Source organism: Ruditapes philippinarum, unplaced genomic scaffold (genome assembly GCF_026571515.1).
Source record: "Ruditapes philippinarum isolate M1 unplaced genomic scaffold, ASM2657151v2 ctg2044_1_1_1_1, whole genome shotgun sequence".
NCBI classification, from domain to species: Eukaryota; Metazoa; Mollusca; class Bivalvia; order Venerida; family Veneridae; genus Ruditapes; species Ruditapes philippinarum.
The window spans coordinates 52,638-68,746 of NW_026863766.1; the positions used below are offsets into that span (position 1 = coordinate 52,638).

The 16,109-nt window shown below is 31.4% G+C and overlaps 2 protein-coding genes across 2 annotated transcripts in view; one reads left to right on the forward strand and one right to left on the reverse strand.

Annotated features, from left to right (window-relative positions):
• LOC132723275 (synaptotagmin-11-like) overlaps positions 1 to 16,109 on the forward strand; it is a 37,869-nt gene that overhangs the window by 4,454 nt on the left and 17,306 nt on the right. The window lies entirely within an intron of this gene.
• LOC132723274 (uncharacterized) lies at positions 8,329 to 13,910 on the reverse strand. Its single transcript, XM_060707947.1, has 3 exons — positions 13,782 to 13,910; positions 13,208 to 13,485; positions 8,329 to 11,454 (listed from the first exon to the last, which is right to left on the reverse strand). Exons 2-3 carry the CDS (start codon positions 13,483 to 13,485, stop codon positions 8,604 to 8,606), a joined length of 3,129 nt encoding a protein of 1,042 aa, XP_060563930.1. The 5' UTR covers positions 13,782 to 13,910; the 3' UTR covers positions 8,329 to 8,603.

The following is a 16,109-nucleotide window of genomic DNA, read 5'->3' on the forward strand; positions in this document are numbered from 1 at the left end:
TAGTTAAAATTTCAGAACAAATTTTGTTTATAATTACGCAGACAGAATGTCATTAAAGTTATAATAGTATATAAGACGGTCTACGTATTATTGGATTAATTAAAATAGCACACGCTCTCGCTGTCCAACAGTGCTTTTAATTTCTAGTTTGTCACTGTTTTATTGAGTTGATGAGAGTCAGAAATATCAGATTATGTTTGTAATGTTATTATTACTTCACCAGAGGAAAGTCATGGTTATGCTTTTGTTTGACAAGTTTGGTATTAGGGCGCACAAACACAATTTAGGTCTGTCACATGGCGTCGAAAAAGGAACTATGATTTTGGCCAACTTCGGGTGTTACAAATTTAAAGGAACATCAGAGCTAAAAACCATTTCACCTGAGGCAAAGACGGCAGTAATTCGATTGCCGGTGGCAAAACGGTGGCTACAATTGTGATGCCTCAAGCCATAAAGGCAATCCTTCCGCCACAAGGAAAACGGTATTTGATTTTGAAGCAACAATAAATACGCATAGTCATGTGTTGAAGTTAAATGAGCCGTGTAAGTATGTAAGTAAGTAAGTAAGTAAGTAAGTAAGTAAGTAAGTAAGTAAGTAAGTAAGTAAGTAAGTAAGTAAGTAAAGGCTTTATTTATCGAGGCTACACATTTGGTTTCCCAATCTTCCATGTGGGCCTCTATTGTGTGTCACGACAAAACCAACATAATGGGTTTGCGACCAGCATGGATCCAGACCAGCCTGTGTATCCGCGCAGTGTGATCAGGATCCATGCTGTTCGCATACAAACCCTATAACAAGTAGAGAAACTGATAGCGAAAAGCATGGATCCTGATCAGACTGCGCGGATGCGCAGGCTGGTCTGGATCTATGCTTGTCGCAAACGTATTATGTTGGTTTTGTCGTGACGCGGCTCAAATATGACTAGTGTATTCATAGGATCTAATAACGAAAATGATGTGCCTCATTATATGTTTATTGTAAAACATTAGGCTAGTAGTTTACTTAACACGATCTTATGCTGATAAAATATAATATAGAGCCATTTGTCACGGCAAGCAGGTGCATCGGTGATAAAAGCTTTTTAATTTAAAACTGGTCTTTTCTATAATCATTCAAAATAATTTCAAACAATTTATCAAGAATGCAGATAAATCAATTTTCTGTAAGCAAAATTATTGAATTCTTTCAGATACTTATCATTATCTATGAAATTCATTTATTAAAAAAAAGAATGTTTTTGAATTTTCGTATTGTCATAATTATCTTGGATTTTTTCCGTTTGTTATGTTTTATGTAAAATAAAGATAAAAAATTTCATTAAATTTAAGGTACAATTATTATATTAAGACTGTTTCATATAAAGAACTATAAACAACAGAATAAACAAAAGTGAGACTGATAAACGAGTGGCATGAGTCAAATAGTCGATACTTTTGAAATGGATAATTTTGAAGGAAACGTTGGTTCTATATTTAACAGTTTACCCATGTAACAAGTAAAACAAATCGTATTTTATAATTTTATTTTATTTTTTTATTATTATTATTATTATTTTTCAACAAAAAGTAAAAGCTAGGAGGGCAGTTTCCGAATTTCATAACGTTCCTTATGTCATGATAGGCTGTTTACCTCTTAGAAGCAGTTTCAATACAAAAACATTTAAATCTACACCAATGAACAGAAAATAAATGTTTATATTGTAATTATATAGTACTTATAGCATTTTTACTAAGCGTGTGTGCAATGTTTACACACGCTTGGCTAAATAAAGTCTTGAATGCATACCTCCTTCTTTAGACAATAACGTTCTATATAAAAATAGCAATCACTTGAAAGTAACCTATAGGATTTTCATAAAGAAACACAGCAAGTTAAGAAATGTCATATTTTGTTTGAAACCTGGGTCACTTTAAATTGATAGACTATTTTACTGTTTGGGAAAGAAGTGCTTCTTTGGCATTTTAGTAATATCAAGTGAAAGTTCATTTCTTGTTGTTGTAACAAATGAATTCAATATGTTAATGGGAGACACAGGCACAATTTTCATTTCATCGTTTTGAATTTTTCATTCATTACTATGTAAATGTACTCAAAATGAATACACTAGGCAGTCACAGGAACAAAACCTTTCTCCTAATAAATAATGAAGTTTCCTAACTTGACTCTGGAAACGTTAAAAAACATGGCAAATGAATGACTTAGACTTGTTTCAATCATACAATATCCACAATATCTGTTATTGTAACTTCAAGGGTATGTTCAAGTCACACGACTTGTATTAAAACATTAAAACTACTCGGTGATTCTTTCGGCGTCTAAATTGCGGTCAACATATATACATTAAGATATATTTACGCTTCAAATCCAAAATACATAGAACTTATACAGAAATTCATGCTGGGACTTTAAAAAATATCATTTTTGCGTGATTTGAGTACATAAGATCATTTTAATATTTTTATCTGTAATTTGCCTGTGTATCCCATTAAATCGTGACAATCTAATATGTAAAAAATATGTTTTTATTTTCCATTTTTCTTATCAGGAAATGAGTTTGATTACGTGACTTTTTGTTTCTATCAACTGTTTTCCATGTTCTGTAATTCAGTATATTTGGCAAGTTAAATACCCATTTGATTTTAATTATATTAATTATACATCCAGAAAAAAAGCTTGATTTTTCAACAACTTGTTTATCAGATGAACAAGTGTGTGAAATTTTACATACATGTGTAACTGTTCGTTTCTGTTAAATGACATGTTTTTCTACATTGAGTCATTAGCTAATACAGCAAAGACAAAAAAGCAAGCTTGCAAGGTAAAAGAGTCAATGTATACGTAAAACAAGCATGCAAAGTAAAAGATTCAACGCATACGAACACAAGTTTGCAAGGTGAAAGGGTCAATGCACACAAAAAAAAACAAGTTTTCAACGTTAAAGAGTCAATACATAACAAAGACAAGCTTGCAAGGTAAAAATCAATGCATGCAAAAAGTAAGCCTGTAAGGTAAAAACAGTCAATGTATACGCAAAGTCAATTTGTCAAACTGAATTTATACGCTTTATTTCAGAATTAATGTGAGATTTCGACTTCATTTGTTTAGACTTTATTAATAATATTAATGCAGAAGTTGCGTGATATCGGAGACACAATGAATCACGTGACTAGAAAATTCACTGTTTTATAGCTTCCATTAATAAAATTGTCTGATTGCCTTAACAACATCATATTAATGAAAGAGTATGACACAGCAATTAATAACGAGTCGGTGCCAGACATATATGATGTAATAAATCAATCTAAATATTCAAGTGTTACAATGATCAGACGTTTCAACTTCAGAAAATATATCTGATACGCGACAAAAAAGCATGCACAGACAATCCTTTTATGGTTTGAACCAGTTTGCCATGTAGCACAAAGATATTCAATTATAATATTTAACCATTTATAAAATATTTCACTCTCAAATTCTCAATACTCCCAGCAATATGTTTTATGTACCATATTTATATCATATAACAAACACTGCTATGACGAAGGTGATAATCATAGCCTTTATTCAACAAAATAAATTGACGCAATATATCAGTTATTTCACTTATTTGAGAATAAGTAATCAAATCCGCTATACTTGGATCTTAATTGTAATAAAACATTCTTTTTCAAACACATTAATTTAATACTAGATGCAAATTATTCTTATGAAAAAAAGACACGAGATGACTTTTGACGTTTAACAAATATATATTGGTGGCATCAAATTATGTGTGCATACCTCAAGATGAGCCAAGTAATAATGTACATGATTTATGTTAGTAATGAATGATTTTTCAATATTTATCACCATATTTCATATGAGTTTTTTGTATGTTCTGATCCCTTTTTGGAAATTCACATGGCTTTAAAGTGCCATTTGCAATCTGCAATTTATTTTTAATGCTCATTTCACAATATTTTAATTTTAAATATATTTTAATAAAATGTTCATTATAATTATCACTTAGACATTCAGTTGGATGACGTTTGTCGCTGTTTCCAGTGTGCGATAATTAACAAAAATTGAAATGTTTTTCAAACATTTTGAATAAATATTGTTTGGTTTTTGTAACCATACATGACGTTACGTTAGCGTTTGACATTATGAAATTACACACATAACGTTTCGTTAACGCACATATTAATGATGCTGACTTGACATTGTGCATGAATGAATAGACAAATCTTTTACTAGAATGATTTACTACCAATGTAATTGTTATATATTGTGTAGCTTTATTCAATAAATCGTCCTACAATTTTTGTCTAAAGTACTTGTTAAACATTATTAACTGCCTGAAGGCCAATATCTGCAAACACATCATGTACGATAATCAGTTTTCGTCTTACATACATTTAATATCCTCTGAAAAACACACAAAAATTAATGTCAATTTTCTTTATATTCTAAATGTTGATTAAAAAATAACTTTATCTGGCTTTATGAATACATGTCATTGTGTGTTTTAATTAAGTATCACCTCTTTCATCATTAGCCTGTCATTTGCTGTATGAATACGATTTTTCAAAATTGAGGAAGACAGTTTGAAAAATACATTGAAATAAAAGAAATAATTATCTCTAATTTCTGTTAATTAAAAGATTGATCTTAGCTATAAACATTTTCGTACATCAGTTTATAAATAGAAATAAAGATGTGAAAAGTAAGAATTAATTCCACTAAAACATGTTAACAGCCAATAAAAAGGTTAAAAACGTTAACTTTTAAAAATCCGTACTTCTTAAGACTTCGCAAAACAGAATTAGTCAAAACAAAATAATTCAGACATTTATTGCAGACAGAGAGTAAAATATGACTAAGCCAGAAGAGTTGAACGGTAAAATCGTAATTATAAATAAATGGCATTGTATACAGAAATCCGTCTGGAACCCCGACATTTTGTTCAGCCAAGGTTTGCCAAGCCAGTCTCAGGTTTTCAGAGTATTTTTATTGTATTCTTTGTAAAGAAAAGAAAGCTATCCTTTAACGGATTTTTTGATTTTCATCTGTCTGATATTTGAAGCTTATTTTCATATTTTGGGTAATTAGATAAATTAAACTAACTTAAATACTAATAGTATCTTTGATCGCAATTTAGTGCGTCTAAATCACAAATAAAACTTAACATAAATTCATGCTATCGAATTCGACGTCTGAGAAATAAAGTATTTTTTTACCTTAAGAATAAGGTATTGTATTTCATGGTCATAATCAGATTTTTACTGGCGGAACAAAATATTCTCGTTTATTGTATACGCTATGATGTTTCAAATTAGCCATAAATAACGAACTACGTGGATATAAAATCCATTTACCAAGAAAAGCTTTCAGCGGATTTTTCATTCTTCTTAAGCTAAAAGCTTTCTTTCTCCGCTAGATTTCTGCTGGAAAATAAGTCTTTTTACGACGCATGCAAGAACTGAAAGAATCCCGAAGGATTATCTTTATTGATGCTGAATTATATATATGAATGATGTCGCATAGAGTAGTAAATGGCTTGTAATGGAAATGGTTTCATTTACAGTTTTACACTTTTCTCATGTACATCAGCTTAAGGATGATTGAGCCACGCTATGACAAAACCAACATAATGGGTTTGCGACCAGCATGGATGCAGAGAAACTGATAGCGAACAGCATGGATCCTGATCAGACTGCGCGGATGCGCAGGCTGTCTGGATCCATGCTGGTCGCAAACCCATTATGTTGGTTTTGTCATGACGCGGCTCACAATTGTAATTTATCATCCTCAGAAATTTTGATACAACAAAGTTTTTCTCAAGGCCGCACAGTTTCATCTTAGTGCGTATTCCAACAAGATATTTGTAATGTAAATGTAATTTGTTTTATTTCCTGTTTAGTTTCAATTAAAAGAAAATAATAAAGGAAGACCAGACCTCAGAAAATATGTGTGTCTTCTTCAGATCTTATCATGTTTTAGATCTTATCATAGTATACTTAAACGAATTACGTACTTAACATATGAATTGAAAAGCGCTGAATGAGAAAAAAGTGGTATTTTGTTTTCTATAAAATACTGAATCACTACAATTATAATTGTACTTATTGCGAGAATGGAGTAAGTAGCAAAAGATGGATAGATGGCCAACGATTTTATTATCTTTTTTAGATTTGATATTGTAACAGGACACATAATATAAAGGAGTTTTGAGAAAAGGAAAATAATAACGTATACTCAGAATAAAAAAAGATATAAACATTTTATATATACTCGTATATAGTAATATCATTAGATTTACCATAGTTAATTCTGTTAATTTCACTCTATCTCTATATATCTATCTTGTTTCAGCCATCTAAAAAGGTTTTTTCAGAAGATGGATGAGCGATATTGACAATTGCAAACGCTCCTTATAGAGCAAAAACAAAAAAAAAATCTAATATGATTATATCAAATCAAATATTTAAAATCATTATCGTATAAAACGTTCAAGGCACTAGAAAACTAAAATGTAAGAGAGTAATGACGTGTTAGTTCAAAACCAAAACATGCCAAATTATCAGGAAGCCACAACTAGATACAGTATAATCTCTGAAAAGCAACACCCTATGGGAGACAAATATTTCTACTTCCGATCGGTAAAAATAATGCTGTTCTTGCAAAGCGGTAATTGCTCTTCAGATGGCCGCTCTCCAGAAGTTACACTGTATATGCATTTTACTTATAATAAATTACCTTCATATAATACACCTTCTGTCAATGTTACATTTTGTGTATGCAATTATGAAATGTGTATCTGTTGCGGATAATGTTGATTAATGAGACATTGAGAAAATATAGAATTGCAGGTTGCATTGATACATTGACATTAAATCTACTCGCTAACCTTGAAGGTGCATTAATACTTTTTCCAACACCATGATTGTATTCTTATTTAGTCTTTTTCGAAGCATGCTTCTATTCAAAGCCCACAAGCGTACTATCAGTGCTTCAATCATTGATTGTACCTGGCTAGTTTTAGATAATTCACTCCCCCACAATGGCGCCGTGTTTCACAGGCTTTAAGTGCAAGTTACACTGTTTATATTAATTGTTAACCGCAATATTGATGGGGGTGGAATAATTAGCCAGTTGTCTAAAATAGCAGGAGCGAAAAACGACGACAATATTCATGATAAATTATCGTTTATGCAATAAAACACAAAATGTAGTGCTATCGTGAAAGAAATACTTAATCTTGATTGGTTGCAGAACAGTGTAGAGGTTATGCCTTTATACTCTATTTATACAAAAGTAACAGCTGTTCACTCCATAGCATTATCATTTCATACTGGAATTAAATGAAAAGATACTCACATATCAAAAATGTAATTAATTGGGTATAATTTGTAGATTTAGTCTTTGCTTTTGCATTTAGTCATAATGACATGTATTAGAAGAATACATAGTAGATTGTGGTTATATTAAGCTAAGATTGTTTATATTGCATTAGATACTTGCATATATGCGATCGAATAAGATATTTCTAAGATGCTTAAAAGGGTACTTAAATGCAAGTGTAAATATTTCATGTTCATTTAAGTTGTATAAATAAAGGTCATTTGTATCATAATGTCCTTTAAATCTGTGCATGTCAAAAAAACAGATTAAAATAAAGTAGTATAAACAGTGTTCTTTAGATTATTTATGAACGTATTTTCTATGAAGACACTACTCCGTCAAGTCAGATTTCTTTGCTAAATTTAACTGACAAATTTCATACTGTAAAATACCCTTCGTTAAGAGCTTTTATTACATAGCTGTATAATTACAAGACAGGAAACTTCAATTCAAATAGGAGGATATTTAATTTAAAGTATGTAAATTTTTATTGTATATTAAATTCATTGATACTGTCACATCAAAGTTTCTTTTCATTCTGAAATGGTAATATTTATTTTCTGTTCTCAGATATATACGCGTGTCTATATTTAGATTGTTAACATTCATCACTATGGCGACAGAATAATTCAAATAATTACACTGCAAGTGAAGAATGGTGAAAGCTGCAAAACATTAATTCGACACAATATCAAAAAGTCTACTGTAAAACCTTTTACCTCCCAGTGTCAAACGACAATACATCAATACAGCATTTTCATACAGTGTAGTTACATTCAAGAACACAATCTTAAATACAGTTAGTTCCTTTGTCGGAAATTACGTTAGCCGGAAATTGAAATTGTAATGAGAAGGAAATGAGATGACCAATATAGAAATATTGAGGCGCAAGGATACAGGGAATTCTGATCGTATATCTAACGGCATCATATTGAGACAAGCAATACGAAGAGGATTAAACCACTTGTTTAATTCAGAGATATTCTCAGCAATGTGTTAGGCATGTCAATAAAATACAATCACAGTAATGATTCGTAGACAGACTGCGTATTATTTCGAGAAAACAGTCTCTCAATGTAACAGAAAAAGAACGTATAATTTTTATGAATTAAATCAAACATTATCTTTGCATATATCATTGATTTTGTCTTGTACATCCGTATATGTTATATCGTGTTCAAGTAGTGTCTGCTTTTGTTGAAAAGTCTAATAAATGTCTTTAATTTTTGTGTAATTTGAAAACGGTAACAGAGCGTGTCAATGATTGATCCATTGAATCTTCAAACTGACTTACAAGTACAGTATCTCCATTGATCGAACTGCCAATGGCTGTTGGAAACTTTATCCTTATGTCTATCAAATTATGCTTGTCAACAGGACCCGATAATGGAAGCAATTTATGTTTTTGTCTGTCAGCAACATATATCATGTTTTCTAAAAATATCATTGAATGTGCGTCTATGTCAGCCTTACTTGAAATAAACATGCCGTTTGCGTCAAACTTCGAGACTCGACCTTCGCCTAGTATGAAAAAACGTTTTCCAGATGGTGGAATAAATAATCTCCCATTCAAGTCCACTCTTAAGCATTTCAATTCCGATCCGTCTTCTGAAATTATATGTATTTCCCCAGCTTTACATAAGACAAACATCATAGGTTTTGAAAATGCTATGTCAACAATCCATTCAAGGCACGGTACGCTGATATCCTTTTCTGTCAAGATTGCATCCATTTTAACACTAAACATAGATACACATTTTTTGTAGGGAAAAGCTACTGCAACAGTGAAAGAGTCGATTTTAATACAACTCTTTGGCTTTTCTAACAACTTATAATGATCTTTGTGCCGAAATAGTCTGTCAAAATAGTGAATACAACCGTGCAATTGGTCCAACAGAATAACACTCCGGTCGTCGAGAACAACAATAGCAGAAATGAAACAGCGAGCTTTTTCTGGGATAGAAAAAGAGCCCCAATACTGATAAACCGGTGTACTAGATTTATTAACGTCATCAACACGAGATGTCAACGATGACGATCTTCGTTTGCTCCACTGTCTGCGTATCGAACTTGAAGTTTCACTTGTCACTAGATTTAAAAGGTCGTTTTCTGTGCATGATTTTGCCAAGATTAAAGATTCTCCAACGTTGTTCGATTCGCTTTTTTCATCTTTATCTGAGCTATGACTTTGATAACAATTACGTGGTTGCAATGCTTTACTTGACTTTGCGTAAATCGGCATTTCGGATGTCGATCTGTGATTCAATTGGGAAACAACTGCGCGTGGTTCACTAGCTGATCTATACTTTCCCCCAAAACCATATTTTACCACTGGTCTGTGTCGTCTTTCCGAAGTACAGTTCAAATCACTCTTTGAAGCTTTCTCAAATTTTTCGATTGCAGAAGTGACAATTGAAGATTTGTCGGCTGTTTCAAAATCAGTCCTTAAGAAATTATTCAGTTTTCTTTTCTCCGTTTCATAAGTATATACTAATTTACTTTTATAAACCCCAGAATTTTCACAATTTTGTGCAGGAATGTGACCACCACGTTTGTCTTTACCTTTAAATTTAGGGCTGACCCCAGAATTTCTAACCGAAGATGGTGAGTTCTGATCTGTTTTGCATGGAAATCGGTTTCGAGAATAATCGTCAGTAGAAGCATTATGTTTACTTTTTGTTTCAGTTAAATCTTTTTCATTAGACACAAGCTCCTTATCGTTCCTATATTTACTTTTAAGCGTGTTCATTATTTCTCGCCGTGCAGATCTTATGGTTTCTCTAAATTTGATTTCATCTACGTCAATATAATCGTCTTCATACGCCATTGGTCTTCTCGCAAGCGATATGATTTCACTGTTTAAGACTCGATTTCCGTCTTGTGTAAGATCTGCCGTCTCCGACAAGCGTGCATTGGAAAGCATATCCTGTGCTGTATTCAGAAGTTCAATTGTATTGCAGGCCGAGGAAATAGAAAACGAGTCAGTAGTATCACAATCGATTACTCCATCAACTTTGTCGATACCATGCTCCTTTGTTTGTGGATTGGTATTAAATTGCTCTGGCGAATTTCTATAACTTTTGTCTTCATTCTTTACTTTCGGTGTAGCTGGAAGATAACGTTTCGGTACTGTCCGCGAAGACATTGACGTTTCTTGTGCATGCTTTGCATTTAAGTGGCAAACATTTCCGTCATTATGGATTTGCATTTGAACTAGATTATTGTCCATATTATTGTTATCTATAAGTCCAAGCTCAATTGATGGTGACATTCTTTTAATGTACTCTTTAATAGGAGCGCCTAAACTTTCAATCTCTTTTTTTACTGGTTTTTCATAATCATCGTAAATCACTGGCGAAATTGACCTACGGTGCGGACTCAAACGACTTTTTGATGGATTTTTGTCAATGTAACCGCATCTTCTGAACACATCTGAACTTGTTGGCTTATTAAGTACTTCGTAGTCAGGACTACCGGACTTTTGTTTTCCGTACTTTTTATGAGATCTTGATTTTCTATTTTCATTCCCGGCAGATTTTGGTCTTTTTGTACTCACTTTAAGTTTTGTATCACTAAATCCATAATCCTCTTCACTATCACTTGAAAATAACAGAACACTGTTAAGTCTTGTGCTTGAAGTATCTATATCATGACTATTTACCTTCTCGGTTGCGATTTTCTCCGTTGGTAGTTCGCATGTATTTCTTCTTGGAGTAATGTATGCTGAGTTTCTCGCTTGAAATACATCTATTTCGGTATAGATATGACTCGTAGGTGTGTTAACACGACTGCTTCCCTGTGAATCTGAATCAGATTTCTCCAAGGGATCAAAGTCGTTTGGATCATCTCTTGCCTCTTGTCGGCTTATCTTTGGCGGTATCTGCATCAATTGTTGACAAAGGAGTGTAATTTGATCTGCAACAAATGTGGAAATCCCGAAATCGGTATCAGATGACGTGCACTCTTGTAAAGTTTTATTTGCATCTTTTATACGACGTTTTGCTTTTTTAGAGTCTGCATTTTTACAATACCTCTCTGAAGCTTTGCATTTTGATTCCGACTTTGACAGGCTGAAATAGAACATATTTATTATCACAGAATATATTATTACGTTAAAAAGACATAAACTGTCTACCTCATCTCTTTGCAATGTGGGAAAACGCCGAGAAAGTTAATTATGTCTAGTTTAGGATAACTCTTTGTTATATTGTGTGTCTAGAAAGTAAGGTTATTCAGTTATTTTCATTGTACGAAATAATATAAAGTCAGTTTATCCTGTGATTAAGATGTCTTAAAAACATGACTGAAATTCAGTTGAAACTACTTTTGAAATGAAATGTTGACCTAGTTAAAATGGGAAACAATTATATTTCAAGTGGATACTGTGGTACATGTATAAGAAATTGTGTCAGACACATAAGGATCCATGAAATATATTTGCGAAATGTAAAAGTCTTATTGGACAGTCGATAAAGTAAGATGAATGTTTCCTCCTGGGAATGCTCTGTCTGTTACATTCTTCTTTAAATTTTTTCTAATTTCTAACATATTTATTCCATTTACAGAAATTTCTCTCTGCTATATCTAAACATGACAAATTTGCTACAAGTAATTAACGCATTATAGCTCTTTTCGCAGGATGTACAATATCTTGTTCAGCAAATCTCTATTGACAGCGACAAATGAATATCACGCAGGTAATAAAACTAAATAATTAGATTGAAAGCAAAATACTTCTTGTTGAAAGCGGTAATAATAAACAAAAACAATTGGTATCCAAGACAACTCTTCCAATTTTAAGGTGCAAATTTGCACCAAATGCTAGGAGGTTTTTATATTGCGGTAAAAGATTAGTGTGTTACAAACTGATACAATATACACAATTTAATGGCTCATATCTAATGAGAGTGCATTAATCATTTTTGCTGAGAATGAAGGAAACTTTTATACATTTCAAACATTTACAACAAATAATTACTAAAGTTTTACATATCTATATAATACACGATACATACTTAAAGGTAAACAGTTAACCTGAGGTTTAAACATTTTTCTTCCATTAACATACATTTATATCCCTGTGGTAAACTGCTAACTGCAAACGAATGCTATGTAGGTAATAAAAAAGTAAATAATAAGATTGATTTGTGGAAGTTGTATCATGCAGTCTGCCCAGCCCTTTAAAGGCTGCTATTAGCCCAAATTTTGTATTTTGTTTTTGAAATACCATAAACTTCGGATAGTCTGATCCAAATTAAAAGCTGAGCAAGTCCATTCAATAGATAAAGTATTAAGACCGCCACATTCTGCTGATCTGGCGCACTTGAACACTTCTCGTTGAATGCATTCATTTAACTAAATTGTGAATAAGTATTTGATTTATCTATATTTAGTGATTATTAAGAGACGACGTGTAAAATATTGCAAACAACAAAATATACTTTTTTATTACAGGAAATTTTTCTAAGTATCAAAAATCAATAAATAGTTTACCTACTCTTGGGTTTCTTGAACTAACTGCACATTCCATGTTTTAAAAGTAAGTAATAAACATATGATAAATAATAAATCATTTTATGACTAAGTATCACGTCACATCTCGTCTTTATTTGAATATTAGATATTTTTTTATACAATTTTATAGCTCACATTTTATAATAAGAGAACGTTGTTTCTTAATACGGTTGTTAAGGTTTAAATATTAGTTATCATTCCGATAGCAAATAACCTAAAGAAATCAGACCTAGGAATTGATATATATTGATACAATTGTAAAAGTGGAAGTCATTGTTAAAGAATTGCATTTGCCAGTATATATCTTACCTTTTTAATGAATCTTGTAATCTTTTTATACCGGGAATTGTTTTACGTCTTCTTTTTTCATACTCTGTTTTAAGATTTCTTATGGTCGTGTCAATGGCTGACCGTATTTGATCTTCCACATCGGTTAATGTATTTGATAAATCAGACAGTCTTGTGTGCTCAGTTAACAAAGTGGCATTAACTGTGTCTTTAACTATCAAAAGCGTGTTCAGGAAGTCCCCGGGTGTTGGCGAAGGGGTCCCGGCTGGTCTGCCACTACTCTTCGGTATAAATGGCATCTATAAAACAAAAAATAAACAAAATCTCAACATCAACTATCAATTTTAGTTTTATTTATTCATTTTTTTGGAATGAAAATTAAATATATATCATGAAAGATACTTTACACTAAATCACTTCGTGTTATAGCAATCAATTAATCAACTGAAATTAGAATAATAGAGTTTATTTACATTTTTTAAAATATTATGAGTGTGAAGTTGATGTACATGTTATAGTCTATGATATGATTTTATAATTTGACTGGTTGTTATTTTATATTAATTAATAAAGAACGACATAAATCAAAACTTACATTTAATGATTAATATCCCTCTAAAGTATTTAAAAAAACAAACACATTTTTGAATTTAAAAAGTGTCGATTTAAATTACGTTAAATTTCACGCCATTTTAACACTTAGATTTTAATGTTTGGTTTATATACTACACTCGGTTTTAAACAATGCGAACTTTAATACAGATCAGTTATTTAAATGGATCGCTATGAAATATGATATATTGTATAAGCATTATCGTTCATGGTAAAGACAAAGTTTGATATTGATATCATCTCAACAAAAGAACATTGCCACAGTTCAATGAAAGCGACAATAATAGATTTAGCGTAATTTGATATGAGAAAAATAAAATAAAGAAACAAAGAAAATCTTCTTTACAAATTATAAAATTTTCTTTCCAATGTCACATACACTCAGTTTATTGTAGTCGTTACTACAACTTGTAAATGATTAAAAAGACAGTACCGATTAATAGGAAATAAACCGTTGTTTAAAGAGATACTATGTTAATCTTTGGGCAAAATACTTTTACTGCATTCCCTATCACTTTTTACAAATCAATATGGTATATTCTTATAAAAGCTGCCAGTTTTTTGCGTTTTTTTACTGACACTATTTTATCATACTATGATTACTTGTTGTGTGTAGAAATAAAAAAACAATATTTTTCTCTGTGTGAATACAAAATATGTTTATTTTACATTCCAAAGAGACTTTTAGTAATTATCAGGTTTTTTTTGTAAATATCAAATTTGAGCATAATATATTTTTGATATCAGTCTTCTGTCTTTCGTATCCATAATCAGTTTGCATTTAATATACATGTTTTTGCGACGTTTTAAATAATAATTGTTTTTTTCGTTCTTTTACAAAGACAAAAACAACAATTTATAATAGCTTTTAATGTTTAAGACTATTTTGGTTACATAAGTAAGTATATGCGGAGTGTGAGGCAATATATGTACGCCATCGCTTGGAACACTGCGTTGGTTCATTTCTGACGGTATATACGCATCTAGTTTCGTTGTTAAAGTTGTCTTCTACACAAGAGTAACGACCCGATATGTTTGATAAAAAGGTTCGGTCATGCTATGAACGACTATTTTATGCTCTTCTCGTCGTCAGAAATAAAACCGTTCTTAAATACTTTATTTTTGTTTTATATACCAGAGTAAAATGCCAGCTTATGATAGATTCTATAATTTGAAATATGATTATACCTTTAAATATTTCGAGGGGGTCTTAAAGTAAACCTAAATTGTTTTTCAGGGCAGCATAAACAATTTATAACGATCGGATAAATTTAACACATTAAAAAATTAATGAGAATATATAGATATTTTCATCAAACTTTTCCCTTTCATTTTCTTTCTGGAAAACTATAGTATATACATGTTCATGTATATATGCCTAAAAATTATGTTTAACAAATTTGCTTATAATGCATAAATTTAGAATTACCGTGTGAATGTTTATCTATCAATATCAAGTTTCTTCAGCCGCATTTATATTTTAAACGTTAAACGATATATAAGCAAATGAAAATGTACTAATCACCGATACGACAGGTGTTTATGTGAAATATACTGCCGATTCCTGTATCATGAAGCGAGGATGTATTATATTATCTTCTTGCGTATGTCTCTGTACCCAGAAACACCGTTCATTGTTAATTTGCTAATATGACATTGCTACTGGTTAGACCGGCAAACAAACTTTAATGTCAATAGATTAATGCCTGACATCCTTTCTCCTAAACTTTCCTTTAATGAAATTACAACCCATTAACGTTGCAAATTGTCAATAGATACGTACGTTATATGATTATATGTTACTATCGACCTATAGCAGTATTGTAGCTTTTAACATCCGAACATTAATGCTGTTATCATGATCGCGTTTTTTTTATATATATTATTTTTTATGGAATACATCTTAAATATCCAAAAACAGGACAAAGTCGGTTTATGCTTCCCGAAAATTCTCCGTCACTGTTTCGACGTGCAAAACGAGCAAGCAAAATCTTACATTGGTCAATCTACAAATTTCCTTAAAGCCTTTTAATATTGCCTTTTACGCATTTACGTGCACTGTTAAAAGCTGTTTAAGCAAACAATTTTTAAAGCTTGAAACGTCAGATTTTTTAATCAAACAAACCTTTCACTTTCATAAGACCGAAAATTAATATGACAATATACGACAAGTGGCAAAAGCATCATTAATCGTTCATTCTTACACGACCCGCATTTTTTCCCTATTGAACATATTGTGTGTTATTATCATGCAATAAAATCACAGTTTGACGTTCTATATAATGGCATGTGACGTTTTAGTTATACGTGA

What these genes read in the sequence shown, in the direction of transcription:
- LOC132723274 (XM_060707947.1), bottom strand. Translation starts at nt 13,485, where the DNA reads ATGCCATTTATACCGAAGAGTAGTGGCAGACCAGCCGGGACCCCTTCG. An exon ending in TTACAAGATTCATTAAAAAG is followed by an intron (nt 11,455 to 13,207) that starts GTAAGATATATA and finishes GTTCTATTTCAG; the next exon opens with CCTGTCAAAGTCGGAATCAA.